Source organism: Idiotropiscis lumnitzeri, chromosome 12, assembly GCF_059441095.1.
Source record: "Idiotropiscis lumnitzeri isolate Australia: NSW breed Sydney's pygmy pipehorse chromosome 12, RoL_Ilum_1.0, whole genome shotgun sequence".
Lineage (NCBI taxonomy): Eukaryota > Metazoa > Chordata > Actinopteri > Syngnathiformes > Syngnathidae > Idiotropiscis > Idiotropiscis lumnitzeri.
Window position 1 is genome coordinate 21,006,775 of NC_142402.1, and position 22,653 is coordinate 21,029,427.

General features: G+C 43.9%; 1 protein-coding gene across 4 annotated transcripts in view; it reads right to left on the reverse strand.

Annotated features, from left to right (window-relative positions):
- The window catches only part of rock1 (Rho-associated, coiled-coil containing protein kinase 1), a 30,395-nt gene extending 8,575 nt beyond the window's left edge, over positions 1-21,820 (reverse strand). For 2 of the 4 annotated variants that reach the window (XM_088310788.1, XM_088310787.1), the window contains exons 1-22: positions 20,917-21,818; positions 9,433-9,514; positions 7,814-7,914; positions 7,527-7,664; positions 7,270-7,445; positions 6,532-6,616; positions 6,302-6,446; positions 6,069-6,207; positions 5,090-5,181; positions 4,186-4,345; positions 3,992-4,067; positions 3,825-3,913; positions 3,394-3,442; positions 3,133-3,268; positions 2,965-3,056; positions 2,186-2,432; positions 1,987-2,093; positions 1,436-1,586; positions 1,087-1,247; positions 829-1,013; positions 200-269; positions 3-106 (exon numbers count right to left, since the gene is read on the reverse strand). In XM_088310788.1, the coding sequence (XP_088166914.1) occupies positions 3-106; positions 200-269; positions 829-1,013; positions 1,087-1,247; positions 1,436-1,586; positions 1,987-2,093; positions 2,186-2,432; positions 2,965-3,056; positions 3,133-3,268; positions 3,394-3,442; positions 3,825-3,913; positions 3,992-4,067; positions 4,186-4,345; positions 5,090-5,181; positions 6,069-6,207; positions 6,302-6,446; positions 6,532-6,616; positions 7,270-7,445; positions 7,527-7,664; positions 7,814-7,914; positions 9,433-9,514; positions 20,917-21,009 (2,678 nt within the window). In that variant the 5' untranslated portion in view covers positions 21,010-21,818. Of the gene's footprint in view, positions 1-2; positions 107-199; positions 270-828; positions 1,014-1,086; positions 1,248-1,435; positions 1,587-1,986; positions 2,094-2,185; positions 2,433-2,964; positions 3,057-3,132; positions 3,269-3,393; positions 3,443-3,824; positions 3,914-3,991; positions 4,068-4,185; positions 4,346-5,089; positions 5,182-6,068; positions 6,208-6,301; positions 6,447-6,531; positions 6,617-7,269; positions 7,446-7,526; positions 7,665-7,813; positions 7,915-9,432; positions 9,515-20,916 lie in introns of all 4 variants that reach the window. The other 2 variants (XR_015846121.1, XM_088310789.1) reach the window with 2 other exon arrangements.
- Positions 21,821-22,653: the final 833 nt, after the last annotated feature.

The following is a 22,653-nucleotide window of genomic DNA, read 5'->3' on the forward strand; positions in this document are numbered from 1 at the left end:
ACCTTTCGCTGCACAGCTCCTGCACCTTTTTATGAGCTTCTTGTACCTGCCGGTTCCTTTCTTCTATTTCCTCTTTGAGCTCTCTGACCTGAGTTTTGTAAAGCGTCTGGAGGGGAAGGCCACAAGTAATGTTAGTCTGAGGTTCTCCCTCCACCACCACCATCTATGGACCAGGAAATCAGAGGGAGCCGATACTCACGGAAAAATACTGTTCGGCCTCGAGCTGGTCCTGAAGTTCCCTCATCTGTCCTTCATTGCCTCTGTATTGCCTGGTAAACACATCGAGCAAAGCTTTTTCGTTAACCGCCACGCTCGCATCAAGGGTACTTTGTGAGCTCTGCGAGCAAAATACGTCGCTGTCATCACAGGCAGCTAAAGGATTAGCAATGAAGTAACGGCACTCAGATTAAAGCCTAATCGCAGTGAACACGGTCGCAGATCAGCTTTGGCGCGGTCGCACCATAAGCCGAAATAATAGCACTTATTTGGAAATAGCAGCTTGACTTTCAAAGAGCATTACGGCGAGGGCAGCAAAAAAAGTAAATGGCAAATTAACGACAACACTGCAGTAGAACGGTGGGAATTTAACACATCTGCCTTACAGTCTGAGAGTTTGATTCTCAGCCGTGGCATCGCTTGGTCAGGAATTATTCTAAATTGTCCCAAAGTGTGAATGCTTGCTTGTGTGTATATGCCATGTGAATGTCGGGTGCCTCTCTCACTAAATTAGCTAGAACAGGCTCCGACTAATCCTAATAACAACAAGCGCGATAGAAAACAGTCCATTATTATCGCCGTCAATAATTGAATTCTACTTTGCGGACTCACTTTGTCAGCTGCGCAAGTTGAAACTCCAGAGAGCGTTTACTCTCCAGCGCCGCATTGATCTCCTGCTTGAGCTGCTTCTCCGAACACCGGAGCCGATCCACCTCCTGCAGCCGGCTCTTCAGCTCATTCTGAGCTAGCACGCGCTTGCTCGACTCCTGTTCCGCCTGTATCCTTAGATTCTTCACCTGAAACACCAGGAAGCCAAGGCAATTTCAGAACTCACGAACAATCGTGTCAGTCGGGAAAGTGTCAACTCACGTCGTCCTCCAGCCTCTCCTTCTGCTTCATCAGCTGCTCCATCTTCTGCACAGACTGCTTGAGGTCAAACTCCAGCATGGAGCACTGCTTCTCCACCTCCACCACTCGGCTCTCCGCTCGCATCCTCGCCCCGTTCTCCTCTGACATCTTCACCTGAACGGCTGGGGTGGAAGCACATTTACACGATTACAAATATAGACAGCGATAACGGTCCCAAAAGCGTGGTTTACACAGCAAAAATCTGGTGTAATTGAGTATTTTTTTTCTCTCTCTCTCGCAAACTGGTTTTAAGATGCTAAAAATCAGTACGTGTGGTTCCCGATAGAGAGAACGAGGCGCTGCGACATACCGGTCATAGCGGCCGATTTGGCCTCCTCGATGGACTCGTATTTGTCAGTCAGTTGCGTGCGTGTCACCCGGTGTTCAGTCTGCTCCTGCTCCAGTCGCTGCTGCAGGGTCTTCAGTTTGTAGTTGAGGTCGATCTCGAGGTTGTTCTTATCCTGCGCGGGTTGGGGAGACGCGACAATCAATCAGCGAAGAACGTCAGGACCGAATTAGAAAAATCGATGCAGCAACTGTAGTGGTTTTGTTTTCATGGTGCCGCTATCCACACATGAACAGAGTTCCATAAAGAATTAACCGCTGAGGACATTTTAACTCCATTGCTAACCGAAACAGCAGCACCTACCGAGTTCACGTTAAATGTCTCACAGATAAAGTGTGGAGTCTGTGCACTTTGGAATACTTTTTGGGTGTAGTTTTAAAAATGTTTTGTGTAGACGGCATCTTTAACGGCTCCACAATGTTGTGCATCGACAAATACATGTTTCGTGCAATTAATCCTTTTTAGACTGCATTCTTTTGTTTAAAAAAAGACCACAATATATGGTGCTGGTGTACCTTCTCCAAATTATTGCTTCTCTCCTGTGCCTGTTTGCGTTCCGTCTCCACTTTGGAGACGCTCAGCTTCAAGTTTTTGTTGTCCTCCTGCAGACCCAACATCCTCGCTAGGAGGGAAAGAAAATAAAACAAAGTTATTAAGACAAGTTACGGGGAGGAAGCATGTTCGCTATCAGAATTGGCAGCTTCAGCGGGTTACCCTGCAGCTCACGGATCTCCTCCGAGTCTTGGCTGTAATTCCTCCTCTCCGAGTCCAAGGTGCTCTGGAGTAGCAGGAGTTCCTTCTCCAGCTGTGCCTTCTCGCCGTCGGCGGCGCGGCTCCGCTCCTGCAGCTCGCGGTTCAAGCTTTCCAGCTGGCTCATGGACTTGGCCACCTCTGTGTGATTCTTACGCAGCCTCGCCGCCGTGTCCGACTCGGCGCGCAGGAGGTCGTTGGCCTCCTCCAGCTAGGACCAGAGGGAACAACAAAAATTAATAGTTGTTAATTTGTTGTTAGAGCACACACATTTATTCTATTTCCGCAAAGAGCAATAAGTTACACAACGGCAGACGGGAGGACGCTATTATTTGTGCAAATATATTTTGGGATATTAAGCACAACCGGTAGATGACATTTTTACGTCTAGTTAAACAAGATCTTATTATGAGGAAATGCAACAAAGCAATTAAAAAAAACGAGGCAGAATGGGAGGACAAAATGTGTCGCCTAACTCCCTGAAACATAAACATGCATGAACACCATATTGTGCAGCCATCGCATGTCAATGAGCTCAAAAATGAGCTCTTTGTTTATAATGTGGTTCAATGCCACCATTTATTTCATCTGACAGACCGACTCAGGGTTTTTTTGTTTTTTTTTGGCTTGCTAAAGAGCTCAAATGAGCACAAATAACCACGAGTCAATGATGGAATCTATGAAGTGAATTGTAGCATCCAGTATTAGTGACTTCCGGATGCAGCACATTGACGGCACGTTACCTGACTCTGAAGTTGGGCAATCTTGTCGTTGGATGCCTGCGAGTTCTGGCTGATTTTCCTCATGTCTTCAAGTTGCTCCTTTAGAGTCGACACTAGGAGGAATATGAAACGTCACGTGAAGTCACAGCTTCACAACAACACTTTTTCTTTTTTTGGAGAGTTCCTCACCCTCGTTCTCTAAATTGCGTCGTTTCTCTGCCTCCTGGTCGGCTTTTCTTTGGTATTCTGTAAATCTGTGCTGTAGCATGATTTTATCCTTCTCCAGCAGGGACATACTCGCCTCCACGCTTTTCCTCAAGTTGGCCTGTGGAAAAAACAAAAAGCATGGTGATGGCAGGCAGGGAAAATCCCAAGAAGTTTATTTATTTATTTTTTTTAAATAGCATGGTGATTAAATGCATGTGAAGAGAGAAAATAGCAGAATTTAACCTCCTCATCCAGTTCTTTCATGATCTTTTCAATCTTGGAGTTTGAGGTCCTGGTGGAGAGACAGCAGAATTGATCATCTAATCCACCATCAGACAAGTCGCAGTTTATTCTAATTGTGATGAAACCATTGGCACTACTTGAGGTCAAATGGTATAAAAATGTCAAATTATGATTACTAAGACTAAAATGATGACGACGGTCGGTGTTATCACGGCGTAGAAGAAATCGAAACAAAAAAACATTGCTGCAACTTATTTTGAATCCAAAAACATGAAACCCTAGGAACTTTTGAAATCAAATTGTATTGTATTTCTTCTTTTTATATTCACTTCATTCGAGCGGCACGTACCTCAAGCTTTCCCGTGACTCGACACAATTTTTAGGTACCACCGTACAGTTGTGTGACCTCGGCAAAAATCATTCAAATGTACCTGCATTTCTGCTCCAATTCATCCTTCAGCTGCATTTCACTGTGGAGCTGCTCCTCCAGCTGGTAGACTCTTTTCTGCAGGTTCTCCAACTAAATGGACCAAAGCACCTCTTTAAAATGTCCTACGTGGGGTACGCAGGAAGTCAAAAGCATTGATGCGCAACTCACATGACTTTTGTCCTCCTTTGTGGAGCTGCTACGTTTGTCACTTGCCTTTGAGGCACAAGTGGAGCTGCGCAAAGGACTGCAAAGCAAAAAAAAACACAAAAAAAAACACGTTACATAATTGATACAAGTTAATGCTTGTTCTGATGCGCAGAATTGTTGATTCACGTAAAGTTGGGAGCGTCTGGGGGACTTACTGCTGATTGCTGTAGTAAGTGAAGCCCACAAAGGGCAGCTGGTTGCCCACAAAGGCCTTTGGGATTGGAAACGTCTCTTCTTCGCCACGGTCCTCTTCAATGTCATCAAAGTTGCTAGTGTCGACGTCACTGCTCAGCTCGGGCACCACTGGGGCAGCCGCTAAAAAGACGCAAGATTCAGACTCGTCTAAAATAAAGCTCGCTAGATATCGTTCAATGGAGAAGGTACATTCAGTACGGTACAAAGGCGTGTAGAGTTCCCACACAGGACATGAAAACGGTAAGGGAAAGGAAGTCTAACTGCCTCAAGCGGTAAACAAATAAAGTGCAGCTCAGGTCGTCATGGTACCTTTCAGTAGCAATTAAATAACTTCCGGTCGCTTAAGGTGCAGCAAAAGCAACACACACAAAAAAAAAAAATCCCATTATCAGCGTTTTTATACCAGAATAATTCACTGCCACTGTTGCACTTATTTGAAAAGTTCATTTCTGAAAAGAAAGACAAATTGATGTTGCAATTTAATAAGATATTTACGGTTCTACATTTCCCTTTAGATTTGTTTGAAAATTTAATTTACTTGAGAATGTACTGCTACCGGTTTGTTTCATTTCAACATTTCATTTGATCCACAGCACTTCTACTTATTTATTTTTTTAATTCATTGAGGCCGATATGAGAACAGAACTGAAATCTTCAAACCAAGGCACATGCCAAAATGCCTTTCTCAAACGCTCCGGCAAAATGCTGACTTTAGCTGAGTCAAGAATTAAAGCTGCAGGATTTGCCACGCTTCTAATCTGCGCCCGCTTTGGTGTCAGTGCCCCAAGCATTCATGTTGTGTCTGCGCTGTCAATGAACTGTCTGAGGAGCGACAGCAAGTTGCAAGGTAATCACAGTCCTTACTGTCTCTGATGTTCTCCCACGTCCACTGATCATTCTTGAAGAAAGGATGCCTCTTGATCTCGTCCACACCGTTCCGGCCCAGACGGACCTCCCTGTTGGAGGGAGGGGGGGAGGGGAGACATTGCTCAGTCACAATTAGAACGTAAGATAGATTTACACAAGATGACTCAAATTTGTTCTCAAGTGGCATGGCTGTATATGAGTCATGGCAGCATGAAGAACAAACAAATGTGCCAAATCAGATATCAGGCCTTATCAAAACGTCTTAATGTTTGAAGCGCGTCCAACACTGACTCAATAAATAGTTTTTGACGGCATGGGCGAAATATGGAGATTACCGTTATTAAAATGAGTGGTGGGAAGAAACAGACCGGGCCACCTCCAGTCACATGCACTACAACAAACTTTGCCGAAATCTTAATAATGTCAGTCAACTACAACTCACAACTAATCAAGAAGTATTTGCCATAGTACTCTTTAAAGAAATGTTTGTTTTCATTGAACTATAAGACATGCAGCAGAGCTGGGAGCTCTGCGCACTTTTTGTTCGACTTTTGAAACTAAATTGTCTAGTTCCCAAGATCTAAAAAAGCTTTAGCATGTTTTAAATCACTAAACTTTCTTGATAAACATGTGCTTAAAGGCAATTAAACTAAATTAAGTTTAGGAGTTGCTGTCCATCAAAATGTTGACACCATTTTACCCCCTTTTCAACAAATGAATATCGGCTTCAAATATCGGTTATCGGCCTCCAAGACTACAAATAATCTGTATCGGTCCTGAATAAAAGCATATCGGTCTATCACTATTAAAGATATTAGTTCAGTATTTTTGCTTTCTTCCATGTTGTCAGTGTTGACACTTGAAATTGGGTGTCCGTCCATGCGAGTTGTTTATGTGTTCATTACGTAAATGCCTTAGAACTCGGACCTGCAAAGCATTGGCGAGCGTCCGCTTCCGGTCACGCCGGGGGCATTACCTGTCCGTCAGGAAGGCACAGATGAGGTTCTTGGCGTCATTGGAGATGTCGCTGTCGTCGGGGAAGGTCAGCGCGTTTTTGTGGTTCATTATTTTGCTGTAGGTGCCGACCAGCGAGTCTGCGTAGAACGGCGTATCGCCTGAAAGAGCAAGTTGGTAAATTGTGAGAAACAAACGGTACGTTCGGCCCACTACGCGGCACTCTGCCATGTCGCATCGATCACAGTGACTCACCAACTAGCATTTCATAGAGAAACACTCCCACCGACCACCAGTCGCACTCCCGCCCATAGTAGCCATCTCCTCCTTGGGATTTCAGTACCTCGGGTGAAATGTAGTCCGGTGTTCCCACCGCCGTGTCGCATCGTACCATACCGTCCTAAATAAGCAAGCGGCGCATATTTAACATCTTTCTTGGCAAAACAAACCCAGTTTATTTTTCAGAAGGACACACATTTTAATACCTTGTTCATTTTCATGCAGGTGCCAAAATCTGCCAGTTTTAAGTGGCCGGCTTTGTCCAGCAACATGTTGTCGGGCTTCACATCTCTGGAAGGCAAATGTTGGGGTCATAATGTGGAAAAGCGGACTTTTTGATTGCAGGCATTGAAACAGTTGTCTATCTGGAGCTATCTGAAGTGCCGCTCCCACGAGGGTAAATACAATCACTATGTTTGCGGACTTTCTAGGGACGAGCTTGTGCATTGCTCAACAGGCAGTCACCTTCGAGCAGGGCTCCTAATTGTCTTGATAAAAGCTTTTCGAGTATTGCCACACCAAGCTCGGGTCGGGGAGGGGTCGAGCAGTGGCTTAAATTATTATTATGGAGAACGCGTCAATCACGTCAAGGGGAGTGCCTGTTATTTGTGGAAATTTGCATAAAATTAATGAATAAGATTGGGCTTGGTTACCATTTCCCGTAAATAATGTCCAATGTACATTGATTAAAAACAAAACAAAAAGAAAATCAAATTTGAATTATTGATTTATTTTTTTCACCACACGATCGGAGAGGCGTGGTTGAGGCCTTTATTCGTAGTTGTTTGTTATTTTGAATTTAAAACAAAACAAAAGAGGATTGTGATTGACAAATGCCTAAAAACGGCAAGAACCGAAGCAACATGAGGTCAGACACCAAAACTCAAATTAGGGGTTATGTTCAAATGTTCCTTGAGCCGTTGATGCAAAATGAAAATTGATACCTATGAATGAAACCCATGGCGTGGATACCGTCCAGCGCCAGCACCACCTCGGCTGTATAAAAGCGAGCCCACTTCTCCGGGACGTCGTAATTGCTCATCAGGTTGACCAAGTCCCCGCCGGGCATGTATTCCATCACCATGTAGAGGTAGCGGTCGTCTTGGAACGCAAAGAAAAGCTGAGGGAAGGACGAACGGTGAGTTTGGATAAGCGCATTTGAGCCACCGAGAACATATAGCGTTGCGTAATCGGGACCGACCTGCACCACCCAGGAGCTGTTGGCAAAAGCCATGATGTCCCTCTCCTCCCAAAAGAAAGCTGAGTCGGACCTTTTGATCATCTCAAACTTGCTCAGCAACTTCATGGCGTACACTTTGCATGTGGCTTTGTGCCTCACCTGGTGGAGAAATAAAGGGCGATGTTTTGAATCACATCCAAACCTGCAAATGCAACTGTCCTTGAATCGTTTCGCTTGGCCAAATTGCACCACGGCAACTTTTTGAGGTCGCGCTGCATAGTCACAGATGAATACGAATGTAAACTTACCAGCTGCACCTCACCGAAAGCACCTCTGCCAATGACTTTGACCACCTCATAGTCTTCCGCTTTCATCCGCAGGTCACGGATTTTACTAATGGTATCCTTATCTGTGGGGGGGGGGGGGGGGGGAGAATAATTTTAAGATTTGTATTGATTACGTTAAGCCGGTGTTCTCGTAGCCCAACAATGCAAAATGGACACATCCGAGAATATGGCCTCTGTTGACTTTAATTATAAAGGAGAGCAAATGCTGAAATTTGTCTCAATTGTCGGTATGCACGCACCCCCTTAAAAGGAAACACCGCCAAGTTGGCTAAAGAGTAGCCGTTTTTAGGTCTGGTATTAATGGGAGTTGGCATGGAAGTGCATCCAAATTAAAGCCATAAAAGTCCGGGCGATTGCACAAAAATATTTTGGAAAGACTCATTTCCCACCATTGGTAAAATCCCAGCAGGTGTTGTAGGAACTACGTTACAGGAAATGCGTTTCACTGTACAGAACAGAGCAATCAAGCTCATGTGATCAGTGCGGAAAGAACGGGAAAGAGAATTAATAGAAGACGGCCCCTGAGGCAATAAAAGACTCCCCCGTCCATTAGTCCATATCCGTCAAGGATGTCGCTACACTCAGATGCATACGACAGTGATGGTGCAAAAAGAAATTGAGGGGATGACTAATGACAGCTCTTGCCTAAGGGTTCGGAGAAACTTGCCTTGAAATTCAAATAGGGAACATCCAGCCAGATCAAATGTTCGCAGGCCACTGAGAGACCAAGGAACCGAACGGAAATGCATTGCGCAAAGATATGCAATCCTTTTCTTCTGGAATTCTACCCCTTTTTATCTGAATTTGATCAATCAGATGCAAACTTAAATGCACATCGCAACCCAATAGTTGGGCCATCATCTGGTGGAATTACAATTTAATTAGCTAAGAATACACTGAGCTTGCTTATTTTGCTGCATGAAAAAAAAATCTATTATTTCTTTATATAATAAACTTGTCATTTCGTTAAGCCAATCGTATCGCATATCTTTTTCCTATTTTGAGGAGCCCTACCATGAATTCTAGGAAAAAAGAAAAAAAAAACGCATATCCTTAACATTGCTCGATTTTCTAGTAATATTCCTACTTTTCCTGCCCTGATTTTCCTACTTGACATGGACTATGATTTGTTCGCCAGTGTTTATCTATAAAACAATTAGTACAATTTCTAGGACGTTTTGTTTATAAGCTATACAAGAAATATTCCTTTGATTGTCTTTCCACTCTCCTGGTAAATAACGGAATATTATGGTAACATGCGTCAAATAAAGTAATTTACCAAAGGTTGGTAATATGACATAAAAACAGTCATTACTGAGGTTCCCCTTGTGATGACGACACTAAGAAAACAAACCAAAAAAAACAAAACAAAAACCCAAGCCATAAGGTTGAGCATCATGTGGGTCACCTCACCAGCCATTCATGAAAGCCTCTTTGTTGGCGACACGAAGCAGCAGACACCTATTGTGTCCAAGCTTGCATTAAGGCGGTGACCCCAAAACAGCCTCCTTCTTTTCTACATGTACAGGCGGGGCAGGGCCTAGAAAGCGCCGATGGACGTGAGATGGAAGACTACTCACATCTATTCAAGAAGTTGTCAATGCTCTTGTTTTTCCTCAGGGCAGGAAAGTCCAGGTCGTACACCAGCGCGTCCAGGCCATCCTGCGAGGCAGAAAAGAAGAGGAAGGTTGTTAGCATTGCATGCAGAGCGACGTGACGGGGAAGAGGTCAAAGGCAAAACGCATAAAATAAATGCTCAAATGTATTCAGCGTCTGCGAAAGGATGCTAGACAAAACGGGTTTGTCACGCGTGATTGTCTTTTGCATGTAATTCTCTCATTTTAACCATTCTCATTGCCTGACGTTGTAAATATGCCGAGTTTCTTTCAATACCTGCAAGTATTTGCCTTGTGTAATTGCCCCAACAGCGAGGGCGCCAAAATGTTCGATAATTAGATGTCAGCGGCAGAGTCCGGAGAAAATTAGTGGAGTGCGTTCAACTTCACAACGCCATCCCCGAGCCCACTTCTGGCAGGGAATCAAGGCGAAAACTCTCTTAATTGATCAACAATGGAGGAGAATGAACTTTTTATGGGCTAGGTCACAAGGACATTTATGATCATGGTACAGGAATAGCGCTTGCTTGAGTGTTTAATTCTGCTACTGTGCCTCAAGTACTTGATGCCAGAGCGTGGCAATTCACAGCACACAAATGTCTAGCGGGAGGAAAATCCTTTAATGGAATTGCATTAAAAAGATGGCTTCACTTCCCACCATGGTCAGGGAGTTTCTAATTAAAGCGTGTGAAACAACCGAGTACCTTTTGATGACTGAGGGAGCAGAGTGGCGCCTCTCAATGCAGCTCGCTCGGCTGTGTGGACTCGCCTGTGACGCGCACCAAAAGTACGGCGGCGACTCTCGCTTAGCAGTTTCCCGACTGTCATTAGCTTGCAGAAATTGGCCTGATTGTGTCACTGGCAGGAATGTTTTCTTTTTAATTCTGTGACAGCCACATTATCCTACCTCAGAGTAGGAATGACCATAAATGTCAGCGGCGGGATTTAGTCTAATCTGCCATAATCCACAATGACTGAAACAAGATAGGCGCACAAACGTTCAAGCGCTCCACACCGGTCAGCATTTCCATCGGCGTGAGAACTAATGTGATCATCAATTAATGCACGCAAGGTCCCGAACTATTTTATTATCTTGTCATTTTTAGCTTTTCTTAACAGTTAAGAGATTGCTTTTAGTGATGACACATGGCGCATGAGGGAGGGCGGGGGGCTCAGACAAAACAAGGAAGCCACTTAAATTGTGCTGCTGGTTGGAACTCAACACAGCAGATCAGGGGCATACCCCCCCCCCCTCACACACACACACACACACACACACACCAGGAGACAAAGCAAGCAAACCCTCTGCGGGATGGCTGGAAGCTAAAGGGGGGCTGGGGCGAGCTGGGGGTGTTTAGTCAGGTTTGGAGGGATGCAGGGAAAAGGTGGAAAATGTGAGCCAAAGGTTTTTCCTCATCGGAAAGATGCCAAGCAACGTGCAGTTAATTCCTCCTGAGCTATTTGGACAACAGCTTCGCTTTTCGTAATTAAACAATGAACATGAATTTGCATTGTAGACATTCTGCTTTAATTGAAGAGTTTATAAAGCAATATGGCATTTCCCATTTTGGAACGAAAGCGGAGAATCTCCATTTTCAGGAGTTGTTTTTTTTCTGGCCCTTCATTTAACTTTTCATTTTGCGCGTCTATTTGCCTTGAGCAAGTGAAAAGCATGCTGAAGTTGAAGTCCGAGGACTGAATTGACCATCGCAGGCCTGTACAATTCAGGAGGTATACAATTCCTATTCATGCCACATATGGCTGACTCCACCACGTTCGTCACAAGATGTGTTATGCATTGGATCATGTGTTGTTAATTCCATTCGGCATGATTTGAATGATGATGTTTTTACACACGGCGATGCATAAGGGTGAAAAACATAACTCGGCCATTGTTTTAACTGTGATAAGGTTGTGCAGTAAAACCATGAAAGAGACTCTCAAAGGATAAAAGGTCGCCTTGTTCTAGGCCATAAGGTATTCTGCCAGTCTGCACAGAAGGGGCAAAAAAAAAAAAAGGAGTGGTGAACCAAGTCCTTCAGGACCCTAATCACAAGGCTCTGTGCTCAGCAGAGTTGTGTTTGCATAACTTCCTGCCGCAGAGAACTCTGGACAGCCACAGTAACATTCCATAACAGGACTGTACACGTCAGAGAAGCTTTTTTAGGTATGTGGCCAAACAAGTTCTCGACGAAAAAAGTGAAGGAAGGGGAGAAGGAGGAGGAGAAGAAGAAGAAGAAGAAGAGAGGGGGGAGTCTAAGCCGTAGAGTAGAATCGCATAAGCGAGGCTTGTTTTCACTCCGCGCCAGCACTTGAATGCTGTGACGGAAAAGAGGAGGGAGCGCCGGGCTGTGCATGTGGTCCAGTGGGAGAACAAATGAAGGAAAAAACAAAGAAAATCACAAGCAGGCCACTGAAACACCAACGTGACTAAAGACGCAGGTATTAACTGAACGACGTCCATTTAAGGACAAAACAAAAAATAGAACATTAAATCTGACGCATTTCAAAAGGCAACTGAAAGCGGGTGTGATGGTTCAAAGTCAGCAGGTAAGGCCAGAACAGGATTTTTATCTTGGAAGAACGCATTTTAGTCAGCTTAGCATTGGAGTTAAGAATTGAACGTTATTTTATCCCCAAAAGTTTGGATGACAATCGTGACTAAATGAAGAGCACGTTCTGCAAAAATCAATTCGAGTGGCCTACAGTCAAATTGCGTCCGCTTTTGTAGCTCCGGGCTACGCGCGCACGAAGTCACAATCTCAAATGAGTAAACAAGAGACCCACCGATGATGAAATCTGCACTGCTGCGGGTGATTCAGAGGCTAAGATTTAGGGAAATCTCAGGTCCAGATTTACAGGAAAAAAAAGGTTCTACAAGAAAGTCATCGGGCATGTGAACGCCACACAGAATCAGAACTTACGCTTTGCACTGTGACACTGTCAGCCACAGTAAACAGGGGCCTGTTTTCAACCTCCCATGTCACCCTGGAATCAAAACCTATCCCACAATTCTTATGGTATCTGATGAACAGATTTTGTACCTGAGAGTTTTTGGTATCTTTAGCGAAGGTGATGCACTCAAACGCTGATTTTATAGCTATCTCATCAAATGTCTATCAAAGTCTGTGCTTGATGGCTTCTTTGGCATTACCGGTATTACCAACAACCGATACAATACAATACAATGCGTATCACGACACAGCGTCACGACACGTATGGCGATACATGGTGGATATCATATCACATCATGGTCATTTTACATTACTTTACATACATTTTACCAAATGTTTTATTCTGCTGGATCGCCCCAAAAACAAATTTCTTCTACTGTTCGCAGCAATTCCGGTGTTATGAATGAATGTGCAATATCAATACTGATGCCTCCGTATTGTAATGAATTGTAAATTAATATTTTTAGAGCACACCCCTATGTGGCTTGGTGATAAAAACATGATTACAGATCACTTGTTTTCATACGCCAGCACAATCACAATCTCCGTGTGAAAGCCGTGTCCAAATATTGACTGTGAATTTGTATTGTGCAGTACGCCTTGGTTATGAACGACTGCTGGTCATTAAGCTCTATAGGAGCCTGATAAGAAGTCATTTATTGGCTAGACATGAAAAGAGGAGTGGCAACTTAAATGCTTAAAAGCTGTCTAAGGTCCAAAACGCTCGGGTGGGAAATTGTTGGGAGCATTATATCAGGTAAAGTGATTCCAAGGCGTGTGACAGTTGTGTTCCATTTCAACGGAGGCGACATAACCAGAATTTGTAGTCCAGTCACGCAGGCGTAAAATCAAAACGACAGTAAATATTTCAAGTTCATATGAAAAACACTTAATAGAGCGGTAAACAAGAGGACATTCTTGTGTTGTGAGAAACCCGTTGCCAGGCGAAATTAAAGTGAAAATTAAATGAAATAACGGGATATTTGTGCTGCAATTATAGTTACTTTTATAAACATTAAATGTAGTTTCAGTTAGTGTTTGTTTTAAAAGCATTTTTGTTTTGAGTTTTTTTGTCAACGAAAATGTTTTTTCAATTGTAGTTTCCGTTGTTTCGTTCGTATTTGTTAACTGAAATATTCTTTGTGAAGAGCAGAATACCTCTGTGTTAGATCTTGCTGGAGCTTTTGTGGCACAAATTCAACTTATCAGTTGGCAAAAGCTGATTTTGGCCCCACGGGTGTTTTGAGCAGGAGGTCATAGACGTTTTGGAGAAAAGAAAAAAGAAAATCACTGGGAAAAAAAGCAATGACTCGCAGCACCCAGTGGCGTTCCAGCCATGCGACATCTTTCGAGTGATTGAATGCGTGATGATTTTGAAAGAAAAAGTGAGACGGTTATAAAGCAAGCTTGAAAAAAAAAAAAATGTGAATATCAGCGCGCAACGCAGCATTAAGCGGTTGACATTACATATGGCAATTATTTCTTTTAAGCTTTCGGAGAGAGGAATTTGCACGCGACGCAAGCTCTTTTCCAGACATTTAAGTGCGAGCGCAAGTTTTCCATGGGAGATTCAGCCACATCATCCCCGTTGCGCATGCCAGCACGAGGCATGCGGACTCGACTTGTCACTTCCTTTTCTGCCACCTCTTCAAGACAATATGCTTTCCACATGTGAGCCGTTGTGCAGACTGTCTGTCTCGGGGAAACACGAGATCAAGCAAACACGTGAAGACAGTCCAAAATGTCAGCATTCCCACAATGCTTCCCCGTCGTTCAGGTAAAAAAAGAAATAATATTAATTGCAAGAGTTGGTTAACACGCTCAAACAAATATAACAAGTGACAGGAAATCCTGTCTGCATAGCTTGCAACTCCAACGGATAAACGGTCGTGACAGTCAACCGAGAGGTGGCAAAAACGGGGCCACTCGGCTTCCTTGCGAGCTCTCGGCCGGAGAGAATCACTGTCACGAACGTTTGCGCGTCAAAGTAGAATTGTGCCACTCCAACAGTGAAGAGAGCTCACGTGTTTTCACAAACCCAACAAAAAAAGCGCTAGTCTCGTACTGTTCTTGACCTCAGCCCAGAAAACAGACATATGTTATCTCCAAAATGTTTTGGTTTGGAAAGCACGGTGTGACTGCTGTGCTTGTTTTGAAAAGCACTCTAGAAATAAGTTTGGTTAAGTACATTTCACGTTTTTTAATAAACTTTAATATTAACCTAGTATTTTTGTTGCATGATCTTCATACCTAACAAATCAAGAACGATTAAAATAAGTTCAGTGAGTCGATAGATGATTAAGTAGTTCTAGAGTAAAAAGAGCAGTGAAAACAAGCTTAGTCTGAAACAAAAAATACAGCGCAGTAGTTTTTGAAAACAAATGACAAAGCGGAGGTCACTGAAGATTTCATGGCATCGGAGTTCAGTGGGTAAGTCGGCAAGATTTGCTCCATTATTAAGAGCCGCGATCATTTCAGCATGCATTCCTGCACATCATCGGTCAGCTGAGGGAATGCAACGCTACGAATAGCTCCACCAATTGTTTTGTTTTTTCCCAAGCCTGAACAGCTGAGGGGTGCGGTTTGCAACAGCCAGCGCTGAACGGCAAGTGAAAATGGGGCCCATCAACAAGACATTTTGTGAGCTTTTCCACGTGGCGAGGAGACCGCATGGCATGAATTGTTCTTCCAACAAACGCTAAACAAGCTGAAATTAGGTCACGCGCTATTGTTTGGATAAAAACAAACAGACTTGGTAAGAAATCAACTTCAACGCAGGGCGGTTAAATTACACTAAAATTGAAACCAGTATTTTTAACAAAAAATAGGTAAAAATGACCATGTAGCAAACGTCAAAAAGGGAAATGTATACATTTGGGGAGTTGCGTTGTGACGCCGTCGAGGTAACGCTTCGTGATTTTTCACACCGACGTAATAATTATCATCGCATGCACACGTAATACGCATCCGCTTCATTAGTAATGCGCACAGCAGTTATGCCAGTCATTCAATAAGATTAGCGTAACGTCGTTTGTGGAGAGCCTCACAGCATTCTTACATTCCAAAAGTAAACTGTAGTGCACTCAGTGAACTCGACAAATTTGACAGCACATGAGAAGGTGTCTTGATTTTTTTTATTTTTTTGCAAAATGGGCTACACCACTCTGCATTTCAGCAAAACAGATAATCCTGCAGAGGATGTGGTAGAGGTTTCTTACTCGCTGCTTTCTCCTGCAGTGAAATGCCACATCGAAGTGCAGTCTGTGACACGGATATGGCGTTATTTTTTTTTTTTTGTGTGACTCACTTGAAAAACAAGAATGCCCAGCCTCGACATGCTCATGTGGTCCTTTAGAGTACTGAACAGGTGATGTGATAAAGCCAACGTAAATCTCTCAAATTAAGTACACGTAGAACCAGTTCTAATATGTGGCGCTTCAATCAACACAAAAGTCATCCGCCTGCGGCATCTGCCAGAATTTTGTCATTAATTCAATAAGCAGTGTCGCCTGCATTGTAACCAAAAAGGTTTCTCATTAGCCTTTAAGTCACCCATCCAGCAGCGTAAACATTTACTTGTTCGGTGGCTTTTGTTCTGTTTCTGTTGCATAACGCAGTTAATCAAATTGCAATGAAAACAACAAACCAAATAATGATATTCTAATGTTCCAAAAGATAAACACACTAGACCCAAAAAGTGCACTTCGTAATGTTTTGAAAAACACTGCTCTTTTTTTTAATTGCTGTCGTTCTGTCAACTGCATTCTTGCGTCGTGAAATTGCAAACGTTTTTAAAGAGTGGCTGCTTTTCTACAATGGTAGACTTTTAGACGCGGCATCTGAATTCAAAAGCTGCTCTCGCGTTCATCTAAGCAGCCTTTCCCCTGGCTCACTGTCAACCCGGTCAGCCTTGCTTGCTACGGCTGACCGGGTTAAAGTCGCTGAGCGAATTTCAGTGCTGCAAGGACGGGGTGAAGAGTAACGCCGCAAAGTCCAGTGCCCACATCGCTTTGTCTTGGAGGGAACACACGACGACACCGCGCCAAGCACATATCTGAACAGCTCTGCAAGATGCCGCTTCAGAGAGTCCAGGTTGAAAAGGGCAAGTTGGTGGAGCAATATCAAGCGCGTCCTATGGCCATCTCAGTCCCCAGACCTCAACCCCATTGAAAATGATATTTTATTACAAATTATTTTTTTTTTAAAATATTGACGCTAAGATCAACACATCATCCTGAAATCACATTCCATCGCTAAATTATAATGCTAAAAAAATGTATTACTCTGACATTCACGGTGCCTGTTGGCGCAAAGCTACTGCCAAATATCGGCTGGCAAGAGGCGTCGGACTACTTTCTAAGACAGTTTAATATGTGAAAATGACTTGGCACACTCTTGCTGACAGTTACAATTCCTGCTGATCAATTTTTAACAAATCAAAGAAAAATCTACACCATTATTTGATAGAATTCTCCTTTGGATATGTGAAGAGCAAAATATTCAGAAGCTACAGCCCTCATGTGGACATCGATCTCTGTGTCACACAGTTGTTAAAAAAAAAAAAAAAAAGTTGTGTTAAACGTCGTTGCGCATGTAAACGGCAGATCACGTCACACGTAAACGGGCGACCAGAGATCATCAATCGGAATCATTCCAATCGGAATTACAAAAAAACAAAGCCCCCCCATGTAAACTCGGCTATCGTGCGTAAAACGTTTCCAATCAGTATCGATGCTGATGATGTGGCAAAAAAAATGTCTCCTCATATTGAACCCGACCCATTTGCACAGGCAGGACGTTGAATTTCAGAGCTATCAGCTGTTCGCAAAAACATCAAGTGGACAATAATCAGAGAGCCAATGTCAGGGAGCTTCCACATCACAATGTCAGGAATTCTGTCCGTGGCGATCGCGCTTTTAGGCGCCTGCCTGGAACATGATTGAGGACGGGCGGGGTGAAGGGGGCGGGGAGTGCGCCCATCCAGATAAGGCCCGCTTCCATCCACCCAGGATTTATTTTGGGGGTTAGAAGATAAAGCCTGACAATGTTGAAACACAGGCCTCGATAGGCCCAGAGCCGTGCTGTAAAGCGCAAGACAAATGACAGCCTGCGCGCGGCCTTTGTGACGGGAAAAAAAAAAAAAAGAAACAGCTACAACAAAGACACTCAAGGTACAGAAAGTGCGAGCAAACAGGACGCCATTGAGTATTCTGTTGGAACTTATTACTCATAACATAGGCTGCTTTATGAGCCTAACGTCCTGTTTCGCTGCCGCCGTCAGAAACATGACTCTCGAGCGCACATAATTTTGGTTTATGGCGAAGAGAGCTCGAGCCCACACCCTGCTACCTCAGAGGAGCCTGCCTTGTCTCAACCGTCGCCAGGCGTGCAGCAGAATGGCTTTGGGACACGCTGGGGGGGACTCGGGGGGCCGGTCCAAAGACAAGAGGTTATTTGATTAGGATGGAATTTTATTAAACGGTGGGTGGAGTCGCGCGGCGGCTCGGCAAAAGGCCTCCATTCATCGATCAAGGCAGATTGTGGCGAGGGGGTGAAAAAAAAAAGAGGGGGGGGGAAGAAATAGGAACAACACGCTTGTGTGCAAGGCTGCCAGTGGGAGCAGTCGCTGCAGCTTTGGCGCATTAAAAATGCAGAGTGTGCGCACTTTTAGGTGACTTTAATTGGCCGCGTCTGCAACAGGATGGGAGGTCACAGAGACTAAGTGGCTTTTATTTGCAAGAGGCTGCGATATACAGTAAGATACGAGGGGTTTGGGAGGGAGGGGGGGGGGGGCTGGCTGTTCCAACCACAGCAAATCTGAATTTGTACGCAAGTCGCAACACACCTTTATCTATGACTAAATTTTGCTAAAGCAGGAGTCATAAAAACAATTGATATTTGTATAACAAACGAGTCCAGAAATCAAATTGAAAAAAGTATTATGGATGTGAATGAGTGTGCCTTCTTTCAACGTGCTGTTTTCTTAGCCCGCCGAGCAATCGATTCTTAGGTTTAAATGGCATGCAAGTGTTTTTTTTCCTTTTTTGAAATACATAAAGTGTAGCTTTAAAGGGTATGTCCCCGCCTGGTGAGTTACTTGAGACGGCGCCAAAGAGGCAGGTTAGCGGATGGCTGCTAACCGCTAGCCAGTTGAGAAACTGGGCGTCGGTTGCGGTTATGACAGCTTGTGTATGAATGTTTATTTTGTTACCGTTTGTTCAATGAAGCAATTAAAAGTGCAACAATGTCTGTGTCTATCCTTTACCTTTAGCACTTGGAGGAGGATTACAGTAAGCAGATGTGGTGAGCAACATTAAATCAACTAACATCGATACCTTGCGTTGAAGAATGTAAATATGTCGGTGTGGTACACTTCTTCCCTTCTTTTTCATGTTTAAAATGATCTAAAAATGTGTTTGCGCCAATCTGATAGGAATGCCCCAAAATATTCCTGCACTAACCCATGAGCAGGGACTTTTTTCCCCAACCATGCATTTAATTGTTCATGTAAATGCGGCAACCTGCATCATCTCAATCAGTGAGCTGCTTTGGCAAGTTCTATCCGAAAGGCGCACGAGCAAAAATGACAGCTCTACCGGGAATGCCGTGTCCAGTCTCCTTGGAGGCGGGATTCTCCCTTGACAAGGTGGCTTGTGCAAAAGAAGCTCCAGATATTCCTTTAATGTGCTGAACTACATACCTGGCTGGCACTACTGGCCTATATAAGCCCATTAATCAAATCGCTTATGCGGATGAATGAGTCAATGGCACTATAATACTTAGGAAGTTACATAACCACAAGGCATTCTTGTGGTGAGCTACGAGTCAAAGGCTGTGTTTCACACGTTTTGTCCCGTTTGTTTGGTAAAATGGGCAGCATAAAGCTCAAGTGGGAACGCTCAACAGTCTTAGCCACACCTGAAACCATCGAAAATTACAGCTATACACCCTAATGCCCTCGTAAAGTCAGAACAAGTGTTGGAATGAAAAACACTTGCACTACAAAACAAAAACTAATTAAAAAAGAAACGGTCAAAGGGCCAAAACCAGAGCGCGTCTTGTGGTGCAAACTTGTTCATCAAGTGCCACATGGAACCTTGAAGAATACAGAGCATCCTAAACCCATCATGGAAGCCCCGTAAAGTACTAGAGGTAATGGTTCAAATGTGAATAAACATACTGAAAAAAAAGGGATATGAAACATCCCTTCTTTTACGTTTTACCGGAATTAGTCACTAAATGTACGTCTATACTTGTTAAGAATACTCCAATATTACAACACCTGAAAGCAGTTCACTTGCAGCCAGTATGACAAAAGCAGTCTTAGTGCATCCCTGCGATTAATCACAATCCTACCGGCATTCTTTTTTGCAGATTCTTCAGAACTAACCAACATTTTGAGAAACAATTCTGCAAAAATACCACTGAATTCACTCATACCACTGTTGTTGTAAACAACCGGACCTCAGTTCATCAGCACGCCGTTACGTAAAAAGAAGCGGACAACACTAAATGAGAAACGAGGACATTTACATATTGACGTTCTGACTCATTTGATCAAAGAGGCCACGCTCCAGTCCCCGATGGCTCTTCTATCTCTTTGAAGCCTGGAGCAGCAGATGGGGAAAAGAATTGTAAAACCAAACCAGAGTCTTTTAAGAAATATGAATTGAACAGCACTTAATGCAAACACACAAACTCCAATGGCTGCTGCACTTGAATGAAACGCCTCAAACGCGAGATGATCCAAAAGGAGGCCTTAGGCTGTGCAGCAAAGAGCAAATTATGGGGTCATCAGAATAGTTTAGAATAATGACAATACCATCATTTTAAAGTCTCAACAAGAACTGAGTAGTATAATGAGGAGATCCACCCGAATGCAACTACACTTGTGCAATTTGCAGCGAGGTTCATGCACTTGAGAAAACCCAAAAAGTGCTCCAATCATGTTTTTCCAGATGTGCCTAATATAGTGGTCGCAAATGCATGTCATTAAGTTTATGGAGACGCAGTTGCAAGCAACGCAAGAAAGCAAGCAAGCTTAGCCACATGTCAAAAGGTACTTAGGCGTGATGATCATGACATCACACACCACTATGAGTTGGTAGTGATTTGTTGTTCAAAGCGGTCTGGAGTAAATATAGATCTGTGTCTTTATAAGACACATGCTTAGCATGGGTATACATTGAATGTACGACTGACTTTTTTTGAAAGACAATCTCTCCATTGATTAAGACGGAGACTTTTTCCAAAGACTTTTTATTTGCTTAACCGCGACCAAAAAAAACGGTCAAAGATGCCTGGTTTCGATAGAATTAAATAAAATGTCCACGCTCAGTGAGAACGTGGTGGAAATGTGAAGCGCGAAAGCGCAAGATCACTTTCTGTCAGAAGCGAGGCAAGGCAAGGCGGCTTGTTGGAAAATCATTTTGCGCTGAAGCCCGAATGGCTGCCTCGCTGTGCTACTTAGCCAGCTAGCAAGCTACAAACTTACCAGAAGACAATCCGTGTTGATCTCCGACTTGGGGTCCTTCAACATGGCGTCGATTTTTCCAAACCGAGCCTCCATACTTTCCCCGGAAGACATTTTTTTGGGTGAAATTAAGAGTCTCCCCTCGTGTCTCGTTTTTAAGAGTACAAACAAAATGAGGGAGCCAAATGGAATGGCTAGCTAGCGTTAGCCGCCAGCGCTAGCTCGCTAGCCCAATGTTCGTTTGTTGTTTTTTTTTTTCGTTCTTCGTGGGAACTTTTAAAGACAATACATCGTTCTCCTCGGGCTTGCACATGAGATAAAACGTTTGAGGTTCCGTTGGATGTACAAAAGCCACATTTTTGTATACAGTATAGTCCCCCTCCAAATGTGGCTGGCAAAACAACTTTCAGGGGCAACGCGACGATCGAAGATTAGTCAGCCTCCGCAGGATGCCCGCAGCGGAGAAGAGCTTCAAACGTCGCTGCATCCGAACAACAACAAATTCATTTAAAACATCGGCGGAGTTAGTCCGGGCCCGTTCCCATGTCCGTGCCTGGTCCTCGCAAGAGAGGGCGACAAAAACTAACGTGACAGCTCAAAAGAAGAAGTGGTGTGGAAAGGGAGGGGGGAAAAAACTTCTGCTTCTTTCCAAATGTCGAGCAAGTCTTTTAACGGTAAAAATCCTTCCGCCGCCGTTGTCACCGACTTTCAACCGTGTTCCGATCCCTGCGACGTGAGTCCTCCGATACGGCTGGCGCACGCGCTGGATTCCGATGTGTTTTTAGTCACCGATGTGGGGAAAGCAGCAGACGATGCCCCGATTTTGTCCCACGGGCTGGCCAACATGTCCGCCTTCCTGTTCAAACACTCCGGAGAGGAGCCACTTCAAAAATGTCAAGCAGTGCGCATGCGCCATATCCAGACAGGCGCACTGGAGTCCTCCTGGCTATTGCTGCCGTCAACAGGTAAGATGTTAATGTAACATCCAGGGAATCTTTCCAAAAACATGATGAACAATAGATAAGCAAATTTGTATTAAAAAAATACATTCACAATAAGAATTAGCAAAGATATCACTACTCATAGTGAGTATTCTCATTCTAATTCATCCAGCAGACAGAAAATGTGAGGGAATCAGAAATCAGAAATCCCTTTATTGTCATTGTACTCAAGTGTGCAACGAGATTAGAGAGCTCCCCTCTCCAGTGCAATACAACAATAATTCAGATAAATATATAAATTAGATAAATAAGAGAATAGTTAGTGCAATGGAAAATAATACTGAAGAGGGTATATAAAAACACATCACGTTGCTGTTCTGCAAGGTGCGGGTGGTCGTGTGTGTGTGTGTGTGTGAGTTTAGAATGGAGATGGCTCTGGGGAAGAAACTGTTTCTCAGTCTATTGGTCCTTGATTTGATGCATCTGTACCGCCTGCCAGAGGGCATCAGGTCGAACAGGTGTGAGTTTGGGTGGGTATTGTCTTTGACGATGTTGAGAGCCCTTCTGAGGCACCGGGCGGTGTCGATGTCCGACAGTGAGGGGAGAGGGCAGCCAATAATCCTTTGCGCTGTTTTGACTGTCCTCTGGAGCCTCACTCTGTGGGGAATGGTGGGGAAGAAACTCCTGGAAAAATAGAGGTAAAAATCCCAAATATGAAAGAATACTGAAGAAATAAAAAACAAAACATCGACTCTGTGAATATGCAGTTGCCGAACTGTGAATTATGCAGTAGTCGACTGTAGTTTTCAGATGCAAT